The sequence below is a fragment of the Empidonax traillii genome, unplaced genomic scaffold (genome assembly GCF_003031625.1).
Source record: "Empidonax traillii isolate 1590-97213 ecotype Southwest subspecies unplaced genomic scaffold, ASM303162v1 scaffold336:size770142, whole genome shotgun sequence".
In the NCBI taxonomy this organism is placed as follows: domain Eukaryota; kingdom Metazoa; phylum Chordata; class Aves; order Passeriformes; family Tyrannidae; genus Empidonax; species Empidonax traillii.
Genome location: NW_020955529.1, coordinates 299,071 through 320,541, shown reverse-complemented (window position 1 = coordinate 320,541; position 21,471 = coordinate 299,071). Strand labels below are relative to the sequence as shown.

The following is a 21,471-nucleotide window of genomic DNA, read 5'->3' as shown; positions in this document are numbered from 1 at the left end:
AAATCAAAACATCAAAACTCCAAGGTATCAATGGGAAAACTTCCCTTTGTCCTTTTCACCACAGCTTCCCATTCAGCATCAAACACACCCAGCCAAGGGTAGAAGTACAGAGTACTCAAGGCCCCTGAAGCACTACAGGAAGACATCTGGCACAGACACTCAGACAAGCAACATTCATATTTTTTTTCATAACCCACAAAATTATCTTGTCCCAGGCAACCAATTACTTTCTTCCAGCACCACAGAAGAGAAATCCACAGGGTTTGTAAAACTTTAAACAACAACAGAGTAGCCAAGTGCGCAAGCAAACCATGTGAGAGCTGATGGGACCAATCTAACATGGCACTCCCTTGATTTTGTAATTAATTCTTCTATTTTCCATCCCCAACAATTTGTATCCACTTAGTCACATATGTGTGTTGGCTTTAACATAGCCATGAACAGGTCCAAACAGTGATTTTTAACAAATAAATCTGAGATGGAGAGCATTTTTGACAGCTGAAGAGATGAATGAAATACAATATGTCACACCTTTTTCTGCTAATCATAATTTCCTTGCACAAACTGATTTCATTCTGAACACCTTATGCTTGGCCACAGCCCAAAGCCAAATACCATGCATGTGAAACATGGTGTGTTCCATAACTTCTAAGCTTTATTTTTTAAAAATGTACAGTATTTTCCCCACACCTTTACCACACATTTTAATTAAAAAATCTGTTCATTTAATAAGTTCAAATGCAGCTGAGCTAATTTTACCCACTGATGGAATAGTCCCAAAGAACCTTTAGAGGCATAACTATCAGGTTCAAGTTGGGAAAAAAAACCAAACACACTGAAAAGGTTTTATGTATAGCAACAGATTACAGACATTTCCACGGTGGGCCAAGACCAATGTACCTTACAGTCCTAGCTTAGACATCACAAACTGCTGAAGAACAGTTCCCACTGAACTTTACAGAAAAGCATTCATGAAACTATTTTTATAAGCCAGTCAGCTACTGCATGGTTTACACCTTTAAGAATAAGAGTTTCCAAAAAATACATTTATGGCAATTCCATGGATAAGTCTTAGCTATACAAATGTCCAATTCTTTTAAATATTGCTAGATCTTTATCCAAGAATGAATTCTCTAGCTTATGTGTAATTTTACTTTATGTCATGTTTAATTATGGCTTTCATTTTAACAGAATGGGCACTTGATCTTCAATTATGAGAAAGCCAAGTCTGGAAACACATTTATTACAATAACAGAAGCTGAGAAGGCAGAGATCCCCAGCAGAAGAGAATCTTGGAACAAGAAGCCCCTGTGCACAATCTCCAAATACACTACTCATTCTGAAAAATGAAAGGCAAACATAAAGTTTGCCACTCTTACTGCAGTTTTATTTCTCAGGCTTGAGTATCAGCATTATACAGAAACTCCTTCTCAAGATGTGGAGGATAACCTCACCCTTTTGTAAAGATAAAAAGCTTTCTCAAGGTGGAGAAGAGCAGGTGAGCATACTCCTCACCACAGTTTTTGGTGCCTGTGCAATTCTTCAAGTGAAGAAATGTGGCAAGGAGTACAATGGCATTTTTAGATTTTCTGTATTAAATATTGATGTTTTAAGACAAGAAAAGACCCCTTATACTGAGTCCTGTTTTCTTCCTCTTAAAATCTGAGAAGACCGAACTTGTGTGTGATTAATAGCCAATAGCTGAGTGATAAGACATGACTACATCAGTACATCCTTAGCTCCTAGGATTTAGTTTAGATTGTGAGAAGTATATGCAGGAGAGTCAACATAATATCAAATCACAGAATTTACCTTGGTCTTTTCCTCTTCAGTTATGGTGAACGATGCTGTCAACGATACGAGATGTGTTTTATTCTGAGAGATATAAAAAAAATTACCTCTATTAAAAAAAAAAAAAGAGCAGAATCCACTGGCAAATAGCCCAGAGTTTTTAGAAAAGTTTCTCCTTAGAAGATAAGCTATACTTCTAGTTAAGCATAAAGCCAAGATAAATCTGATAGGAAAATGCAGCTTACTTAGGGGTAACATTAACGGACGTGGAAGCAGCTGCTCTATGAGATACACTCCCCTTCTCATCACACAGAGGCATATCCCAATGTGCACAGTCTTACATATGAGCAAGGAGGTTTTTCCTTTGTTCCAATTAATTTTTTTGTTAAAAGAAATTATTTGAAAATAAAAATTTGGCAAAACTTTCAACATCTCGTAGACTACAGGAATAGATACATAAGTATGTGGAGGATACCTATTTCCAGGATATCTAGATAAACTAGAAAGAAATATAAAAAGTAAAAAAAAAGCTACAGGACCACACACAAACCTAATTTACTTAAGGAGGTCTATGACCTCCTAAGTTGTGGAGAATAACTCATGTTTATAAACTTTAATATTTATAAATATCACAAATATTTATAAATTCATAATAAACAATCAGAACTTACTCCTAAGAACTCCATTTCATTTTATGTTGGCCTCATTGCTTAGGTAGACAAGAACCACCTTTTTTACACAAAAACAGTGAAGGACAAAGTAAAATTGTGAAGGGAATACCTGTGATGAACTCCTGAAAGTTAGCTTTGCAGGCAGTGTCAAGACCCTGCCATCCCACATTTCTTTTGCATCAAGAAGTGCAGAGTAGTTGATTGCAAAGTGTTCTCCACCTGTTAAACCAGAGAAAAAAAGCCAATCACATAGATTAAGCAGGTGAGTTACATCTGCCAGTGCAGTAGTGGCCTCCAACTAATTGTGTGTGCTTTTTCTTACACAGAACAGGAGCTAACTGATTTGAAAACAACCCAGTACAGCTGCATGTCTTCTTTCACACAAGAAGATCTCTGAAGAGCTGAGCACCCAGCTGGGCTCAGCTGCAGTTACAAATGTTTGCCAAATTTGAAAAGAAAGTTCAATATGAATAAAACATTTGAGGAGCTTTTTAGACTGTGCTTACTTGCCAGCAAAAGTGCTGTCCTAGGAACCCAAGCCGCAATAAACTTGGAACACTGACTTCAAGGGAATTCATCAGAGGAGTGAGCCAGAGCCCATCAGTATAGTCCAGAGAGGAGGGATATCAACAGATTTGCTGTCTGAGGAAAATTTCTCAAAGATCCCTGAGGAAGGCTTGGGACAGCACTGGAGCTTTTCCCTTCTGACAGAGCAGATGCCCCATGCCCCGAGCGTACAGTTCCTGGCCAGCTGAGACCAGCAATATCCTTCAAAACTGCTGCCTCGAAGAACTCAAGCAAATTTGGCCCAGGATCTGGAAACTGCATTAAGAGATGATGCAATGTGCTGAAAAGCATATTTTCTTGATACTAAAACTCAACATGACATATTTACAAGTATTTTTATTATAAAGAAGACAGCCTACATTATAACCACTAATTGGCTGGCTCTCCTCCTATTGAAACCAAAGAGAAATCAGACAGAATTCAGCTGGATTTTGATGCATGATGCACTGGAGTACTGAAAAACTATTATGGCTAACATTCAGCACAACAATACATAGGCCAGTGTAGGCACAGACCTTCTATCCAGCCCTAGTGGCAAGGTATGGTCTGGCTTCAGAATTAACATAGTAATGACCAAACCTCAAATCTGTTCTCCTGGATTTTCTTCCACTTCACTATTTTTGATGCTGATTTCTACAATGTATATGGGCTGTAAAAGCTAGCTTCAGTTCCAGATTAACTAATTATAAGTAAATTAAATAATGGCTCCAACTTAGCTTACTAGATCAGCTCTGCAAGCCATTTTTGTATTCTTTCTCAGGAACCATTGTTTCTTGGGGAATCTCTGTTGAGAGCCAGCAATTCCCTGAAATTTTCAAAAAGACCAGCCCTGTAATCAGTACTACTACTCACACTGTTGTTATTACAAATGGAGCCTGGCTATCCATCTGCAATCAGACAGCAGCTCCAAGTCTTCTCATTTCCCTTATCTATTTGGAAATCTTTTGCCATAAAACTATCATAACCGTAGATTCTTCAGTCATAAATAGGTATAAGTGAAGACTTCTGAAGCTCTGAGAGAAATATCATGACCCTTAAAAGTGAGCTGCTAATTTTTGATGTGCTTGTGCTTAAGAAGAAGGAGATGAAGAAATCAAGAAAGGTAAAATTTATGCACTGATTCGACTGCTACCAAAGGAACAGACTGACATCAGACTGGAACAAGTTTATCTCTGTATTACTGGCTCAGTTTGGAAAGAACAGATACTGACTGAGAAGAGCCGCCTTATTTCTGATGAATCATCTTCCCTGCTTGCATGGCCCTTTGCAATTCCAATGCACCTCAATATCTCAGCAAGCCAGCCTGCCACACTTGGCTAAAGAAGGCTCAAAATATGATTAAAATGGCTTGTGCAGAAGCTTTTAAAAATATCCAAAATGAACAAATACAGTCATAAAAAACTCTTTCATTTTGATGGCAGCAACTTTTACAGAGTGCAGGGGCTCACTTCTGTGCCTGGTCAATTGGAAGCAGTTCAAAGGTGGGAGTCAAAATGTGAATTAACAGAATTGGAAACTGCAGCTCAAAATCTTTCACAGTTTTTTACCTCTGTTAACTGATAATTAAAAAATTAATCCACCATAAATAAATAAATAAATATTGTGATTTGAACAGATGCTCTTCCACATGTTTAGTCAGGGGTACTTCCCTGCAGATTTCGTTACCTTGCAAGAATCTTTTCCTGTAAATTTGTATGCCATCTGTGGTCTTATTCCCACTAGTTTTTTGAATGTGTAGACCAGTGATGTTGTCCAGGAGGATAAGATCTGTAATGTTTGTTGAGAGCAACGTGTTGGTGTTATTAATCACAAGTGTAATGTATGCAGTTTGAGGGTCGTGCTCAACATCCACCTGAAAGCAGGAAATATTAGTATTAATGGTGCAAAATGGCTGTTATGTGCATACTAACAGCAAAATTCATAGTCTTGATTACAAATAACACTTCATTATATGTGGAAACTTATTTTCTAAAGGCATTCTGAGTGACCTGCAAATGAAACTACGCTCAGTTTGATCTCAAACTCCCACAGAGATTTTAATCTTTGGTATGTCAAAGTGTTGCTTGGAGACAAAGTGGCAGAAAGCCAGAAGTTGGAAACCCAGCTCATGCAGAACCAGAAGTGTAATCAAGAATCTAAGTATCCCCATGATACCTCATACAACAAAAACGGATCATATCTTTATAACCACAGGCTGAAAAATTCTTAACTTTGAACTTTTGTACCATGAGGATATTTCTTTTCCAAGCTGCCCTCTCTGCAAATTCATTCTCTCCATGCAGTGTTGTCTCTATTTTCTTTTTTTTCACAGCAACCACACTCTCTGAAGGATGCTGTCTGTCTCAACTCGCCCTTCCCATGTGAGGGCGGATGTAGCCACCAGTGGACTTGGGATTTTATTGCTCTGCTTCCAGTCAGTGGTGAAGGTCATAAGCTAATCACCAATCTCTAGCAACATGCAGTCATGTCATTTTAATTATTTATTCCATTAAACCTTTAAGTCTTACTGAGCAATTATACCCTCTAAATGAAATTATTTTCAGCACAGAGTTGCTTACTGACCTCTCACTTTCCAAATTGCCTTCTTCTATGCGCTGGTTTTAGGTGGGGTACAGTTAATTTTCTTCACAGTGGCTGGTACAATGCTACGTTTTGGATTTGTGCTGAACAGTGTTGATAATATAGGGATGTTTTTATTATTGCTGAGCAATAATAAATAGCTTACACAGAGCCAAGGCCTTTTCTGCATTCCATACTGCCACACTGGCAGGGAAGCTGGGGGTGCATGGGAAGCTGGGAAGGGACATAGCCAGGACAGCTGACCCCAACTGTCCAAAGGGATATTCCAGACCATATGACATCATGCTCAGTATATGGGATCAGAGCCAGCCAGCATGGGTTTAGGGAGGGCAGGTCCTGCCTGACCATCCTGATCTCCTTTTATGATCAGGTGACCCGCCTGGAGGATGAGGGGAAGGCTGTAGATAATAATCTATCTGGACTTCAGCAAAGCCTTTGACACTGTCTCCCATAATATACTCCTGAAAAAGCTGCAACCCATGGCTTGGACAGGGGCACTCTGTGCTGGATTAAGAACTGGCTGGATGGCCGGGCCCAGAGAGTGCTGGTGAATGGTGCTGCATCCAGTTGGCAGCCGGTCACTAGTGGCGTCCCCCAGGGATCAGTGCTGGGCGCAGTCCTGTTTAACATCTTTATCAACGATTTAGATGAGGGGATTGAGTCCAGCATTAGTAAATTTGCAGATGACACCAAGTTGGGAGGGAGTGTCAATCAGCTGGAAGGCAGGAGGGCTCTGCAGAGGGACCTGGATAGGCTGGAGAGTTGGGCTAATTCCAACGGGATGAGGTTCAACAAGGCCAAGTGCTGGATCCTGCACTTTGGCCCCAACAACCCCCTGCAGTGCTACAGGCTGGGCACAGAGTGGCTGGAGAGCAGCCAGGTGGAAAGGGATCTGGGGGTGCTGATTGACAGGAACCTGAACATGAGCCAGCAGTGTGCCCAGGTGGCCAAGAAGGACAGTGGCATCCCGGCCTGGATCAGGAACAGCCACTCTCCAAAGGATAGGTAAGATGAACTGTCAGTAGTTATAAAAATTCAGACTTGATCTATCCAGTGTAAAGAAAAAAGGGAAGAAAAAAAAAAAGGAAAAGAAAGTAACAGTCTAGGTATGTCTTTCAACTTATGCCACCTAAAGTAAAAATAAAATGGAAGGTTAAAAAGTATCTTATAGAGGGGAGGTCTTTGCTCTTCATAAGCACTTACATGAGTCAAATGAAATTTTTTTTTATTAAATACTGTGATAAAGGTGAGTCCCACTGAATATGCAGACTATGACACAATGGATTTTCTACGGCTGTGTGGTGGATGCTCAAAGACACAATGGGCATCACAGGGCTCAATGCCTCATCCTTCGAAAGAAGTCCATACCTGACGCTGGTAGGGCCAGGAGAGTATTCAGAAGGTTGATCTCATCCTGTAAAACTTGTCTCTATCTCTGCCCAGTCTTGTGGCTGATTTATTCTAGAGATCCTCGGGATTTGCTCATTTACACCTTTATAAATTCACAGTGAGGTTTTTACTTTGACCACAATCTAAAATCCCCTAAAGCCTGAGAGATTTCACTGACTTCCATTTTGAATCAGCATTGCAAAACTGTGCCACTTACAGAGGGTGTGACCTCCTTAACATCAAAATGTACACACTCCCAAATATTCAGCATGGGTACAGTTCAGTTTACACTTTTTAAAGGACATTTGGGTACAAACTTCTTACCAAATTAACAAGACAAATGTAACAAAACTTACCATACCACACTTCTGAAGGGTTATTCCAAATTCAGAAGACACTGACATATTGGAAACATCTTCAGGCTATGGAAAAAGGGGAAAAGTCTAAATAGTGTATGAAAATACTATAATTCTGCAGCACAAGTTAAATTATGTAAATAATGAAATTATTTTTTAAAAAATTAAAGGTACCAATCGCCTTCAACTTTAAGTGCTTTTTTATCCCAACAGTTATCTTTTTTCCTAGTAAAAATTTTTAGCAACTACTTATCCCCACAAGTAATTACTAGAATCATAATTGATATATTCATCTTCTGGCTCTCAAACTCAAAAAATCCCTAACAAAATACACTATGCATAAAGTTTTCATCAGACTATACAGACCCTTTTAATTTACCAAGTGTCAACCACAATTTATGCAGCAATCAGATAGCTGTGTCTGTCATAGTAATTCTTTGGAAATCTCACAACTAGTTGGTGTTGCTGGAGTCATCTCAAATGAACATAATCACCTGAGACAGAATTAGAAATATCCTAATTGGATAGTAAATTTTCAACAACATTCATTTTTTATAGGATTGCTACAATCTTTACAAATATTAAAAGCGGCAAACCATCTTTTACTGACCAGCTGGTGGTCAAGATCAGACTCCCGTTTGAACAAAATCTTCTTTGTCCACGAGGGTACCAAGGCAAACAGCGAATGGCTCCACTGGTTGTCCGAGGCTGCAGAAGTCAAGAGCTGGTGAGGTGCTTTGTTTGCCCAAATGGCCAGAGAGAAGGGCCCTGCTGAAAAGCAAGGCAACACTCAGCATTAGAGCTTGTCCTAGTTAGAGCAGCTGGGACCAGCTCATCACTGTGGGGGTGTAACCTGTATGCCATTTCCCAGGAACTGTTAACAATAGACCCATTTGCAGCAGCTGCCCAGAGCACACCTGACCCCTCAGGCTCTAAGCTGGGTGTTAGGAGACCTGTGCATAGGATGATATTCCTGTCCTCACACCCAGGACTCACAGTCACCCATTGTGGAACTCCCTGCCCCAGGGAAGGTGCTGGGCATTCCCACCCGAACCTGACTGTATATAATCTTGGGGTCTTGGGGACTGCTGGGATCACTTCTGGGACCCAGAGAGGACCAGAACCTCGACTAGACTGAGACCACCACTTGCACCAACAGGTTTTTCCTCTCGTTTTACTTTTGGACTCAAAGGAACCACATGGGGTTCAGCACGGGGGCCAATATCATTCTGTTTGTGCCCCACGGTGCCGGCTTACACATCTGGGGTTTTGTGGGTTAAAACCAATTATTTGTCGGTATAGTTGTATTTATTGTATTATTTTTATTAAATTGTAATTCTGACTTCTAATCTCTTTTGAGTTGTGTTCATTTCTCCTGAACATAATGAATGAGATGCAATCCTGTTGCTCACAGAGCCCCAAGGGACAGTGCACCCTGGGGAGATTCCCTGTCTTCCCACACTGTAATAGTTTGTTTTTTATTTGGGAGGGAGTAGTTTATATTGGATATATAGTGGATATATGGGCCAGGGAAGTTTTACTTAAACCACTGTTAAACAATGTAACAGACTTGGCCTAATTTAGGGACTGTAAAAATTAACATGGCAAACTTGGTGACAACAGGAATATATATATTTACAACACCAAATGCCTCCATATATTTGGAGTTGGAATTTTTTCAGGATAGTCATGCATGGCATATTTCTATTTCAAGACTAAGCCACAGCCCGAATCACTCAGGATGACACCAAGGCTGAATTATAAGTGCAGTACAGACCTGCTGGACACCAATCTGAGCCCACCTGGCCATGGCACTCTCCAGCAGATCAAGATACCATACTATATCCTACTTCCAATGGCTCTAAACCTGTTTCTGACTATTGAATCAAGCTCCTTTGCAGGTTTGTATAGATATTTCCAAACACTGAAAGAGAATAATTTTAAATATGCTGTGTCATATACTAATGCAATTTCCACCCCATTCCTGTGAAGGTGGAGCACCAATTTTTTTGTTCTTGCCAGACTACAGGAAATGCACTTTCCTTTACAGTAAACAGAAAACCTCAATGACACGGAGTTTCTTTGCAGGGCTTTGTGAGAGTCAGAAGTCAAAATGGCAAAATGTATAAACTGGATTGAGCAACTACTACCTTTAAAGTGCTCCTTGTTCAGCAGATCATTTCCTTCTGAATTTTGGATGAGGGCGGTCAGCCAACATTGCTTCATAAAATTATCTTTTGTTCTTGTGCCCTATGTAGTGTAACATCTCCATCAGCACACCCAAACACACTTCTCATGTGACAGCAAATCGTGATACTCCCCCTGTGGAGGGTATCAAGTCCACACTAACAAATTTAATTAACTGATCATATTCCTTGACTCTGAATAAATCTCTGGATTACTAATTACATAGATGACTTTGTTTTCAAGTTGTACTTTTGTCATCATTTACAATCCCAAGACAATGTGCCCAACTCCCAGCAGAAGTCTCCAGGCATGTTATTTGGCTGCTCCATCATCAGTAATTGGAGATTGGGGATTTTGCGTTTTTTTTTTATCTTAAGCAGCCTCAACACTGATGATGACAAAGATGTTTCTGCAAATCCACTTGTATCTTCCCAGCACTCAGTGGAAGGTTTTGCTTAAATAGATTTAACCAGTGACATGTGTCCATACAGCAACACGTGCCGTTGCCATTCTCCAGAATTTTTCTCATCCTTCCTATTAATTTTTAACAACATGGTCTGCAATATCCTGGTTTCCCTGTTAGTTAAATAAAATATCTTTTTCCTGATCCCCCCATATTTAACTGTCACTAGAACAGCTGACCTACAAGCACATAACTGCTTTTTCACATAACTTGCTGCATGCTCTTAACATCAAAAAAATATAATTATATTTATCAATTCACCTTCTGTATCTTTTCAAGTAAGTTCCCAGATGGATTGTAAATGGCTGATGACTCTTGAAAAACTGGTGCTGAATATCTGACAAAAGACAGTACAGGCACAACACATTCTGTGGATTTCTGTTCTGAATTTTTTTTTTTTTTTTTTAACAAATGATTTATCTGAGCTTGGGAAATACTAACACTTGACTAAGAAGCAATGAGCTGTTCTTTGGACACCACGCTGCTCAGAAGTGCAAATAGTTTCCATAGTGCGATTGTCAGCGCCCCTTCAGAAGGACATCCCAATTCCGATAGTGTCTCCTTGTTCCTTCCACTCCTTTCTTCCAACAGCTTCAATCTTTGCCATTTTCCCCAGCTGTTTTCAGAAAAGCCATTACCAGAGCTGCATGGTCTTCACTTTCATTAGTTTCTAAATGGAAACTATTCCTACTCATTTTAGAAAGAAAAACTGCAAAGCAGGGAACAGTTTCAGCTTTACACACAGCCCAAACAGCCCCCTCTCAGCTGGGCTTGCCAGACTCCCACCAGGCATTCCCGGACTGCAATGCCTCTGGCCAAAACATTTCCCGACAAGCAAACTAGCAGAGCATGAGGCTCAACCTGAGACTTTCCTGCAAACATCTCCAAAGATGCCAAGTGAAACAGTTCATCAAAGAAAGGCATTAGTTTCACTTTCTTTTGAGATATGAGACAACATTACCACCTTTAAGAAGAAATTTTCTTTGTTTTGTTTTTCTTAATTAAAAATTCCACATTTTTACAATGTATTATTAAGTTGTTAAATATTTTATCTTTCTGTTAATTAGCACATTAGTAAAATATTTTCCCATGATTTAATCCTACATAAACCCAATATAAACAGAACTCTGTCTTAAACTGCATATTCCTAGCTAATTACCAGTACTAGTGGGTCAACTTTGTATTGAATTACAAAATGAAAACATGAAAATAAATATTAATATGATGAAACAGCTGGAAAATTGGTGTAACATTTTACCACTCATGTTACTGTAGCATTCACGCAGTCCCACATCTGTGCAGTGCCACCACCATATGAAATGACAAATGCACAGTTAATCATGACAGTCTCTGCTATTTAATGTTCAATTTTCTTTGCTGTTCTTCCTAACTAGTTATTTGCCACTCCAGCTTTGTGCACTATTGCTTTGGGTGGTGACCTCATGCTATTTTGGGCATCCAGCTGCCACACTCAAGGCATAGGCAAGAGCCTTGGGAAGGAGAGCTGCCCGCTGCCAGCTCTCACTGCACTTGCTTGGTGCTCAGGGAGTGCAAATACTTAGGATCAGACCTGGTCCAGAACACACCTACTGCATGGAGAGTGTGGCAACAGTGTGCCTGTGTTCACACAGACAGAGGGTAGAAGGATGGGTATCTAAGAAAAGAAATTGTCCTGTTTGTGGTCACATACCGTCCTTCACTAAGAAATTAGTTCTGTGTAAGCCTGTCACAACACAGGCTTTTAACATTCAACTACACAGGCTGAGTCCAAAACACGTTTGTGGCACAGCCAGCCTGTCATAAGAGGGGTAAGTATAACATCATGATAGAAGGTAAAGGTTATTCTTGGCTATGGCAATTAAATAGGACAATACGATGGAAAATTAAAAGAGTCTTACAATAGATTTGCAGCAAAGACTACAGTATGTCCTTAAGACTCCTGGTACCTTTACAGCCCATCCTGACCTGCCAAATTACAGCAGAACAGTGAAGACTGACAGTTTGTGACATATCAGGTTCAGAATTAAAAACTACCTGATACTGAGAGGAAAAAAAACAATATAACTAAGACAATATTCTAATTCATAGCTCTCAAGGGCTGAATATTTCAGCTCAGATTCCACAGTCTCACTTGCTTTCCAGCATCACAAATTTATTAGCAAAGCTCTGAACAATCTTGCTTTATTTCAGTGGGGAAGAAAGGAGTTAAATATACTTGCTTACTGTATTTTTGTTGTTGTTGTTCTAAATTACTCCCTGTCTTGAAAACCATCCAGGATATAAGATCCAATTTGAAGTCCTTTCAATTACACACAACAATGAACAAGCAAAGGTAGCAATTTACTGGATTTCAGTTTTGAATGTTGCTATTAGTTTTTCTTGTTGCAATGTCAAAGGAACTATGGGCATCAACAAGATAAAACAAATCTACTTTCCAGGCCTGCTTTGAATAAGTCAGAGCAGACTCAAACATAACTCTCAAAAATCCACTGTGTTCCCCAAACATGGGAGTATTCCGGGATTGTTTTTCTCATCTTATCCAGAAACAACTCGAAAAAGCTTCCAGTAGTAACACTGAGATCACTGTGCTGTCACAAACCATTTCACACTTCAGCACACTGCCAGTTTCAACTACAAAGGTTTTATGCAGAAGTTTGCATCTCTGCTTTCATGGAGAACTTCTTTAGTAAAAAGTAAAGAGTCTAGAACTCTGACTAGGTAAATCACTACAGACTTAGCCTTAAATATGTTAAAAATTCATGTTTATGAATGGGACAATTCTCCATTATAAAATCAAGCATATAATTCAGTGTTTATAGCAACCCTTCATTTAAAATATATATTTACCTACTAACAAAATGCTAGTTGCACTAACATTCACCTGAGGCCCCCCCTCAGGCTCCTTTTCTCGAGGATAAACACCCTCAGATCCCTCAGTCATTCCTCTCCAGACCCTTCACCAGCTTCGTTGCCTTTCTTTGGACATGCTCCAGCACCTCAGTGTTGTGAGGGGCCCAAAATTGAAGAAAGGATTCCAGGTATAGCCTCACCAGTGTCCAGTTCAAAGGGACACCACCTCCCTAGTCCTGCTGGCCACACTATTTTAACCACTAACAAAAAGGTACTGCATGTCAAAATCCTCAACTTTTTCTTTAGTGCCAAAAGGTTCTTCTGACATTTAACACTGCAGCATTGCCCCTCTCAGTGGATGGTCTATGAATGATTTGCAACCCATCAGAAAGCAAGATGCACACAGCAAAGATGACATTGAATAAATACTGGAGGGGAAAAAAACCAAGAAAGCTCAGCAAATCTGAATTATCTGCCTTCGTATTTAAATTAATAAACTCATTTGTGAATTAGCCGTGGCACAGGGCAAAGAAATTAGAGGTATCTCACTAGATGACTGCTTCAAATTCTTATGTAATTTCTTGGCAAAAACATGTCATGAAATCATCTTTTGGGGAACTGTGGTGATGAGGAGGTTTATTTCAGACATTGCATTGCCCTGTTAATGTGCTATATGAGGATGCTGTAACATTTCAGGGTGCTCATCTCTACCACAACTGAGTGAGGCAGAATCCTATTTGTAATATACAAATGAAGAAAAGACCAGAAACTCAGAGAAACTAACTGCTTTGTTCAAATTTACACAAATAGCCTGTGGCAGTCAGTCCTCAGATGCAGCGACTCCAAGCTGTAAGGGAATTCTCTAAGTATCAGAGTACCCTATTTCGATCAAATTAGGCAACCACCAATGGAGATGCTCAATATACCTGAGATCACTGACAAAAATACTTGATGTCTGTTGTAAAGAGTACTACCATCCCAGCAATGCTTCTAGCCCCACTATGTCAATAAGACTTCAACAACTTGGTCCAAGACAAAGTATTACTTTTTGTAATTGCAGAGGCCTTTGAAAACACCTTCAAAAGTAGGTATTGCAAAATGTTAGTAAATGCACAAAGGTTAGGTTTGCTTCCGAAAAGGAACAAGGTCTTGATCAGCTTTAAGTAATACGGATTTTTCACAACCAAGGGAATGATGGACATCAGAGGGTGCTCCCTTTCACCATTATGTTCCAAAAGGAAAAATGGCTCCTTCCAAAAATTATTCAGAGCAGGGTACAAACTGCTTCCCACGGGGGCTTTACCCTAGTACCACTGATGATAGCAGGTCACCAGGGCACCATTCCAGTCCCCTGCTCACTTTCACACCCATGCCCTGTGAGTCCTGGGATTCCCACAATGCTGAAAAGAAAGATGAAACAGTTACATACCTGCCATTCCTAAGCATCCCATTTCTTTCTGAAGCCACAGATTATCTTTAACAACCTAGAAGAGAGCAATTATAAAAAAATCATTCCTTTCATAAATGTCCATTATTAAATTTTTTATGCTGAATTTATGCTTCACAGTTTCACAGAACCCTATCTCACAAAGCCTCATGTTTCATGAAATTAACTACCAAAAGAGACACAACTCAGCTCAAGAGGTCTCCCACAGCTTGTAAAGCAGTACAAGGTTCTGCTGCCCAGTGTGGTTATGCCTACTTGGGGCTCAAATTGTACTAACACGTCATATTATCAGGCTGGGCCTGTGCACTACAGTGGAGTCCAAGGGTTTGCTACTAGTTTGTTCTTATTAAATAATCTTTCTTTGCCATCTTCAAAGGCATATTTGAGGAAATGTGATCACTAGGAGTCAGCGGGAACGTGTCCACATTAGATGATCGAGTCTACTGACATTACACTTGCTTTTCCTCTAGAGTACTAGACGGAGAATTTCAAAGGGACCACATGCTAAAAACCGCAGCTCGTGAGGCAATCTGTGCCAGCCTCCTGCCTGTGCCTGGACTGCAGAGATGGCCACAGAAATCACAGCTCTAAAGCGTCAGTAAAAGAAATTGGGGCTTATAAGGATTGTTACTGCCCAGTGTTTTGATCAAGATGTAGTAGTCATACAAGCAAGTTTTCATTTAACAAAAATGCTTCCTTGCAGGAGATAATACAGAGTTTGAAATGTCAGCTGATTGGCAAGGACCTATCTCTGCTGAGTGACGTGACCCACACTTGCTGTTTCTGTTTGCTACCAAGGGCTGCATGAGAGTAATGTTAAGTACTGACTCGTGTCAACACCACTGGTACAATACAGGAAGTTGGGGAAATTGTCTTCTTTGGCTGCTCAGGGAAGCCATCACTTTGCTTATTGCTAGAGCTGTGACTTTAGTTTAACCTGTATGAAAACACTTCTCACTTCACAAAGGGCACTTGCTCTCAATATGACAGAAAATTCAAGATATCTCACAAATTTGGATGTACCAGGAGCCCTAGGACACTGCTCTGGAAAACATGTCCAGGATCAGAAGCATCACTTGCGGAGGAGAAAGAAGAGACACAGAAACAAACATGGGGAGGTATGTGCAGGACACTCTGAGCAGCCCTGGGACTCAGCTCTGGGAGATTCCAGGCACTTTTCATTAGATGCTATTTCCAAATACCTCATATTGTTCTCCTTGCACTCCAGAATTCTTGTACACAAGTGGAGTTATGGTAAAGTTCTCTAATGCCATAGAATCACAGAATCAGATGGGTTGGAAAGGACCTCTGAGATCATCAAGTCCAACCCTTGATCCATTATTGATTTCTTTTCATTGGTTAAACAGTCTGTATGCCCATGAATTTTAGCAGCCAAACATCTCAAGAATACAGAAAGAACAGGAAACTCCAGCGGCAAGCTTAAACAAAAAATTGTGTGGGGGATAGAAACATATCTACACATATGCATTTCCATATATGGATATGCAGAACAGAAATCACATTAAAAGGTAATCAACCTTTGCCAGGTATTTCTAGAGCACTCTAGAGCTCTATCTGCATTAAGGAAATATGTATCAGTACCCTGAAGTGATGTAATGACATCAGTTTAAAACTCTGATGAAAATATAAAACACCAATGGTCTTTAACATTAAATGAAATCTTGTTTCTAAATATAAATACCAAATATTACTCTTATGTATTATGTCAGTATATAAATATGAGTGTTAAGTAGCAACAGTTACATTGTAAATGAGCCTGTAACAAAAGCGGACAGTTGTCTAAACATGCATAAAGACATGCAAAAAATGTGGCTTTCTAGCTGACAAGCTTTATTTCCTACTTCCTAGGAATCAGTTTACAAACGTGTCCCAAGTTCCACAGGCTCCAGGCATTCATTCCTGTGTGGTTTTACAACAGCTGAAGCACAAAAATCTGTGGTGTTTGTACGTCCATGTGCATCAACTACAAATCACATAAGAGCACTCCTTGTTTTCCCTTCTGTCATATCTGACATTCAGTTCTCAGTAGTCTGCACTGGAAAATACAGCCTGGGTATTCAGCACAAATTTTTCACTCTGCTGCAGAGTGTGTCCATAAAACCAGAGGGCACCTCGAGGGGCTCTGCATCGGCAAGCAGTGCCAATTCCATGGACCAGATCATGCTTTAAAAGTAATTAATTTAACGCAGTAATACCGCGAGCATATTCCCAAGTTCTACATTAGTTTATTCTTCTGGTAGAATAAGTCGGCATATTGTTTGTTTTCATTTCCCTGCAATACTATTTCCTGTTGATTAGCCTTTCTGTAATCCCATCACAGACTGTCATTTGTGACTCTCTTTACCCCCCACTGTGCACAGCCTCAGGTATTCTCCAAATGGGCAAAAGAAAACTGTGTTGACATGTTTTGATATAGCTTGACAAACACAAACTAGGTAAGGAGAAAGAATGACACATAAAAGCCACATCCTAAAAGCTGGTGGCCCTTCACAGCACCAGTGGGAAGGGTGCTGTGACTAGATTAACACCAAGGGCCTCTGCTCAGAATTGCAGCAAACCACAGGCATAGAATGACAGAACTGTTAGGGTTGGAATGGACCTCTGGAGATCAACCAGTCCCATCCCCCCGCCAAGGAAGGGTCACCTAGACCAGGTTACACCACGTGGGTTTGGAATGTCTTCCAGCGAGGGAGATTCCAAGACCTCCTTGGGCAGCCTCCTGCAGTGCTCTGCCACCCTCAATGTAAAGAAATTCTTCCTCATGTTGAGGTGAAACTTCCCATGTTTTAGTTTGAGGCCATTGATCCTTGCCCTATCGCTGGGCACCTCCAAAAAGAGTCTGGCACTATCCTCTTGGCACCGGCCTTTGCGGTATTTACATGCAATAGACTCCCTTTCAGTCTTCCCTTCTCTAAACAGGCCCTGGCCCCGCAGTCTCTCCTAGTAAAAGAGATGCTCCAGCCCCCCACTCATGTTTGTGGCTCTCCGTTTGTGGACCTTCTGCAGCAGTTCCTCGACTTTCCCGTAGTGAGGAGTCCTGCAGACCCTTTCGGCTGCCCCACCAGGCCGACTCCCGGTAGCTTTTCGGGCCGCTGCCCTCAGCCCAAGTGTTTGGGAACCGGCCGCTGCTCCACCGGGACGCGCTCCCCGAGCACGCCCTCGGTATACCCCCACCAGAGGCCTCCCCTTCCCGAGGCCCCTGTTCCCTCCCCGCCGAGGGACACAGCGCGGGCACAGCGCTTACCGCCGTCCGGCCGCGGGGTTCCCGGCGCGGGCCCCGCCCGGCGGCCGCCGCCAGGGGCTGGGGGGGCGCGGAGGGGCCGCCGGGGAGCAGCGCCAGCAGCAGCCCGGCCAGCGGCCACCGCATGCCAGCGGGCGGACCCTCGCCGTGGACACGTCCCAGGAGCTGCCCCCGAGCCAGGCCAGGCCTCAGCCGCAGCAAACACCCGCCATCGGTCTCCTCCCACCGCGGCGAGGGCGGGGGGCGGGCGGCGGAGGGGCCCGAGCAGCGGGACCTCCCCTCGCCCCTCTGCGGGCCGGGCCGGGCCGGGCCGGGCGCGGTGCGATGGCGGCGGCCGGGGGCTGCCTGCGGGCCGTGGGGCTGCAGTTCTGGGCGGGCTGGCTGCCGGCGCTGCCCGCCCTGCTGGCCCCCGCCGTGCTGCTGGGGCTGCTGTTGGGCGCCGCCACCGCCGCCCTGCTCTGCCGCTGCGCGCTCGGGCCGCGCCGGCGGGCACAGGTACGCGGGGCCCGCGGGAGGGCGCGCGGGCCGGAGTCGGGGCGAGAACCTCGGGAGGATCAGGAGTGGTTTGTGAAGGTTTAAAGGGCGGGAGGTGCTGCCGGCCGGCTCTGCCCGCTGCACGGGACGGGCGAGGCTGCCCGGGCTGCTCCTGGTGCCCCGGCGAGTGCCTTGGTAGGTGGGGAGCCCCGCAATTCTTGACACACCTCCGCTGGAAAGAGTTTTACTACTTCATTTTAAAGCAAACTGGCCGAATCAAAACGGAGGCCGGCGTAAGTGTTGAGGCGTTCTGAGTGTTGCCCCGCTGTCCTGTGTCTCCGTCACAGGTGACCCACAAGTTGTATCTCGCAGTCATTGCTTCGTGCACCAGGCTGTGCTGCTTTTGGGGATAATGGAAGATGTACCTGGCTTGCAGCAGCTTTGAGAGAGATTGAAAACAAACACTAATTTCCACCCTGAACCAGTAATCTTATTTCGAAAGCGTTTTACTGACTTTTCCAAGGTTCATTTTACACATGGCACACAGTATTAGTACTAACCCACAGCAATACCTTTGCACTGAGGGTACACACAGATACCTAAGAAATAAGGGAGCCCTAACATAGCTGATGGTTTGTTTGATGCCAGATCAACAGGGTTTTCTAAAGTGTGTGATTTTGTTAATAACATGCTTGCTTTTCTAAAGTTTTAAGTAGTGTGGTGGATGGTTCATGTCACTTTATGACATAAAATGTTGTTTGGACCCGAAGATTGCAGAGGCAGCCCACACCCACGGAACCACTACCGAGCAGATATATTTTCTGAGAATTGTTATTGATTTATACTTCTTTCTCCCATCACATTTAATCCCAGGTCATGGTAGATTGCCTGGATGTAGCAATGGTTGGCACTCACTCAGCTGGGAAATTCTGAGCCCTGCAGAGTTTTCTGGCAGCCTTCAGTGGGTGGCAGAACCCAGCTTGGTTTTTCACTACACCTTTTTTGAGCTATAGCAGCTCTGCTGCATGTGTATTTGCTAGTGTTGATCATCATTAAACATGGCATACAAGACAAATTCTCTTGCTCCCAACTGCTTTTAAGTTGGAGGTTTGAAACTCGGTTTGAAGCCATACTTTAGCCTACTAATGGAGGCACTTCAAATGCTGGATCAATGCATCCTGTGTGAGTGCAGGTCTCTCTGATTCAATTGCTCATTTTCCCTGCCTTAATAGATGTATCTTTATTGTACTGCCACTACCAGCTCAAATGTAGCCCTGTACGATTTTATCCTTGATGTCATATATGTCAATAGGGAATAGAAGCTGTCAGTTTTCTCTGGCCTGGATCTTCAGATGCATTTAGATGTTTAAATGCCATTAAAATCGATGCTTCTGCTGTAAGAGTGTTATTTATTTTGAAAGAAAAATAAACTGCCTGCTGGTGCATACAGGCACATTTCAGGGTGGGCAGGTTGCATCCTATGGCTGTGATTGCCCAAATTGAACAGGGTTACCTTAGGACATTCCTTCTTCACACTGTCTGCCCCACTGATGCTGTGGAGCAAGCCCGCAGTGTATAGCAGGTACTGAACTGCACATATGGCAGCCTTCTGGATCCAAAATAGAAGCAGGGGTAGCTTGCCTGAGTATGCCGTGTTCCATCTCAAGCAGGTGAATTATCCTTAGAGTGGGAGCAGGGCAAGTACCTGGAGTCCAGAGCAGCTTTAAGCACCACAATAAGCCACCAATATTTGTCACTCAGCCCCAGTTAATCACTGTTTTATAGATGTCAGCCTGAATCTGTGGGACTTGGATGCATGCAGTTAAGTGCCTTATTGGTTTGTTGATCTGCACACAGGATGCACCGGGATAGTTTTAAGAAGAAACCCTTACCATGGTAACACATAACTTGAAAGATTGCTGAGGGAGGCTGTAGCTGTTCTTTTGTCATATGGAGATTTTTGGGAACCAGCATCTGCAATTCATCACATCTTAGAGGCTAACCCAACAATATAATCTGAATTATTGCACAGTCTAAGTTCCAGAGAGGTGATAGAGACAAGTCATAAGGAATTAAAAGTATTCAAAGGCTGGGCTGTTCTCTGTATTCTGACAAAATGACCTACTTTACATACCAAGTGGCTAAATAATTCAAGGAGAATCTTTTTGTAAGACAGTGACATGCATAGTAGCTGCAGCTGAATCGTTAGACTACATCAAAACACAGTGGCTTGAAAACCTGAAAAATAATTTAAAATGTAATCAAGGTAGCATGGCTGCCATCTTTTCCTTCGCTAAAAACAATCCTTCCAGTGCTGTGTTTGGAGGCATTTTTTGAGTTATACAGTGCATAGGGAAGATCATGTGTAGCAGGAGGTTACATTCCCAGACAGTCTGTATCCCTACCAGTGGCTTTCTGTGTTTGTTTGGGAAGTGAGGCCAGTGACACAGGCTGCCTTTGGGGAAGGAAAATGGTGAATGTTTTCTGATGGTTATTTCTTCCTGACAGGAACTTTCTCACACATAAAACTTCATTTAGGAAGTTTTTCTCCTAGCGGGGGAGCAAAAATACTTGTTGTTCTCTTCATTGATGACAGTTATAGACAATCTTAGTTAATTTGCTTTAATTGTTTGAGCTCAGACCATGAGGTTGACTCCACAGTCTGTAGTAAGACGTTTTGAGAGCAGATGGATTGATCTGACATGTTTACAGCCTCTTAAAACTTTTCATATTAAAATTCTACTTCTGGAATGAAAAATTATGAAGTTAATAATTTTAATTATTCCTTCCTGAATATGTAAAATTTTCATTCATTTTCATACTGTATTTTTCAAAAATTTTCAACTAATACTGAAATATTTTTCACAATGGAGACATTAATGTATTCAGGCTGCTGTCAAAGATGTTTCCAATGGATTTACATGATCTCAGTGTTAAATTTTATGTATTTTCTCTTGGAATTTCAGAAAGATGATTCCCAGAGACTTCTGGAAAGCTTCAGCTCTGATGAAAAAGAACACACATTCACAAAAAATAAAGCAGAACCCTATACATCACAAGAGGAAATGGTCCTGGAGGTAAAGCTTTGCTCTTGGTGGATGTCCATTTTGCTGTATGTGGCAATAAGCACATTCAGGGCCTGCTCCAAACTCTCTCAATTTTAGTGGGTTTGAAGTTGAGAGTTTAAAAAGTGTTCAGAAAAAACCATGAGATGGAGAGTGGGAGTTGATCCTTGCTTATGATTACAACCATTTAAAGCACCTTTATGAATTCCATTTCACCTGGGAGACTCTTTGGATGTTTTAATCAAGATCCTAAGTTGTTTTTGCACAGAGGCTTCTTTGGTTTTGTCTGTATGTCATCCTTAGTTTCAAAAAGCTGATGGAATAAATTACCACTATTGACAAGAAAAAGTTCCTAAGTACTGGAATCAG

General features: G+C 42.0%; 2 protein-coding genes across 8 annotated transcripts in view; one reads left to right on the top strand and one right to left on the bottom strand.

Moving 5' to 3' along the window:
* EVC2 (EvC ciliary complex subunit 2) overlaps positions 1-17,690 on the bottom strand; it is a 69,208-nt gene extending 51,518 nt beyond the window's left edge. For all 4 annotated transcript variants that reach the window (XM_027891972.1, XM_027891970.1, XM_027891969.1 and 1 more), the window contains exons 1-7: positions 17,567-17,690; positions 14,284-14,338; positions 7,965-8,122; positions 7,355-7,420; positions 4,695-4,881; positions 2,572-2,681; positions 1,813-1,875 (exon numbers count right to left, since the gene is read on the bottom strand). In XM_027891972.1, coding sequence (XP_027747773.1) covers positions 1,813-1,875; positions 2,572-2,681; positions 4,695-4,881; positions 7,355-7,420; positions 7,965-8,122; positions 14,284-14,338; positions 17,567-17,689 — 762 coding nt within the window. In that variant the 5' untranslated portion in view covers position 17,690. The remainder of the gene's footprint in view (positions 1-1,812; positions 1,876-2,571; positions 2,682-4,694; positions 4,882-7,354; positions 7,421-7,964; positions 8,123-14,283; positions 14,339-17,566) is intronic.
* A 182-nt stretch (positions 17,691-17,872) lies between these two features.
* EVC (EvC ciliary complex subunit 1) overlaps positions 17,873-21,471 on the top strand; it is a 51,598-nt gene continuing 47,999 nt past the window's right edge. For 3 of the 4 annotated variants that reach the window (XM_027891976.1, XM_027891975.1, XM_027891974.1), the window contains exons 1-2: positions 17,887-18,058; positions 21,004-21,114. In XM_027891976.1, coding sequence (XP_027747777.1) covers positions 17,888-18,058; positions 21,004-21,114 — 282 coding nt within the window. In that variant the 5' untranslated portion in view covers position 17,887. Of the gene's footprint in view, positions 18,059-21,003; positions 21,115-21,471 lie in introns of all 4 variants that reach the window. The other variant, XM_027891973.1, reaches the window with a different exon arrangement.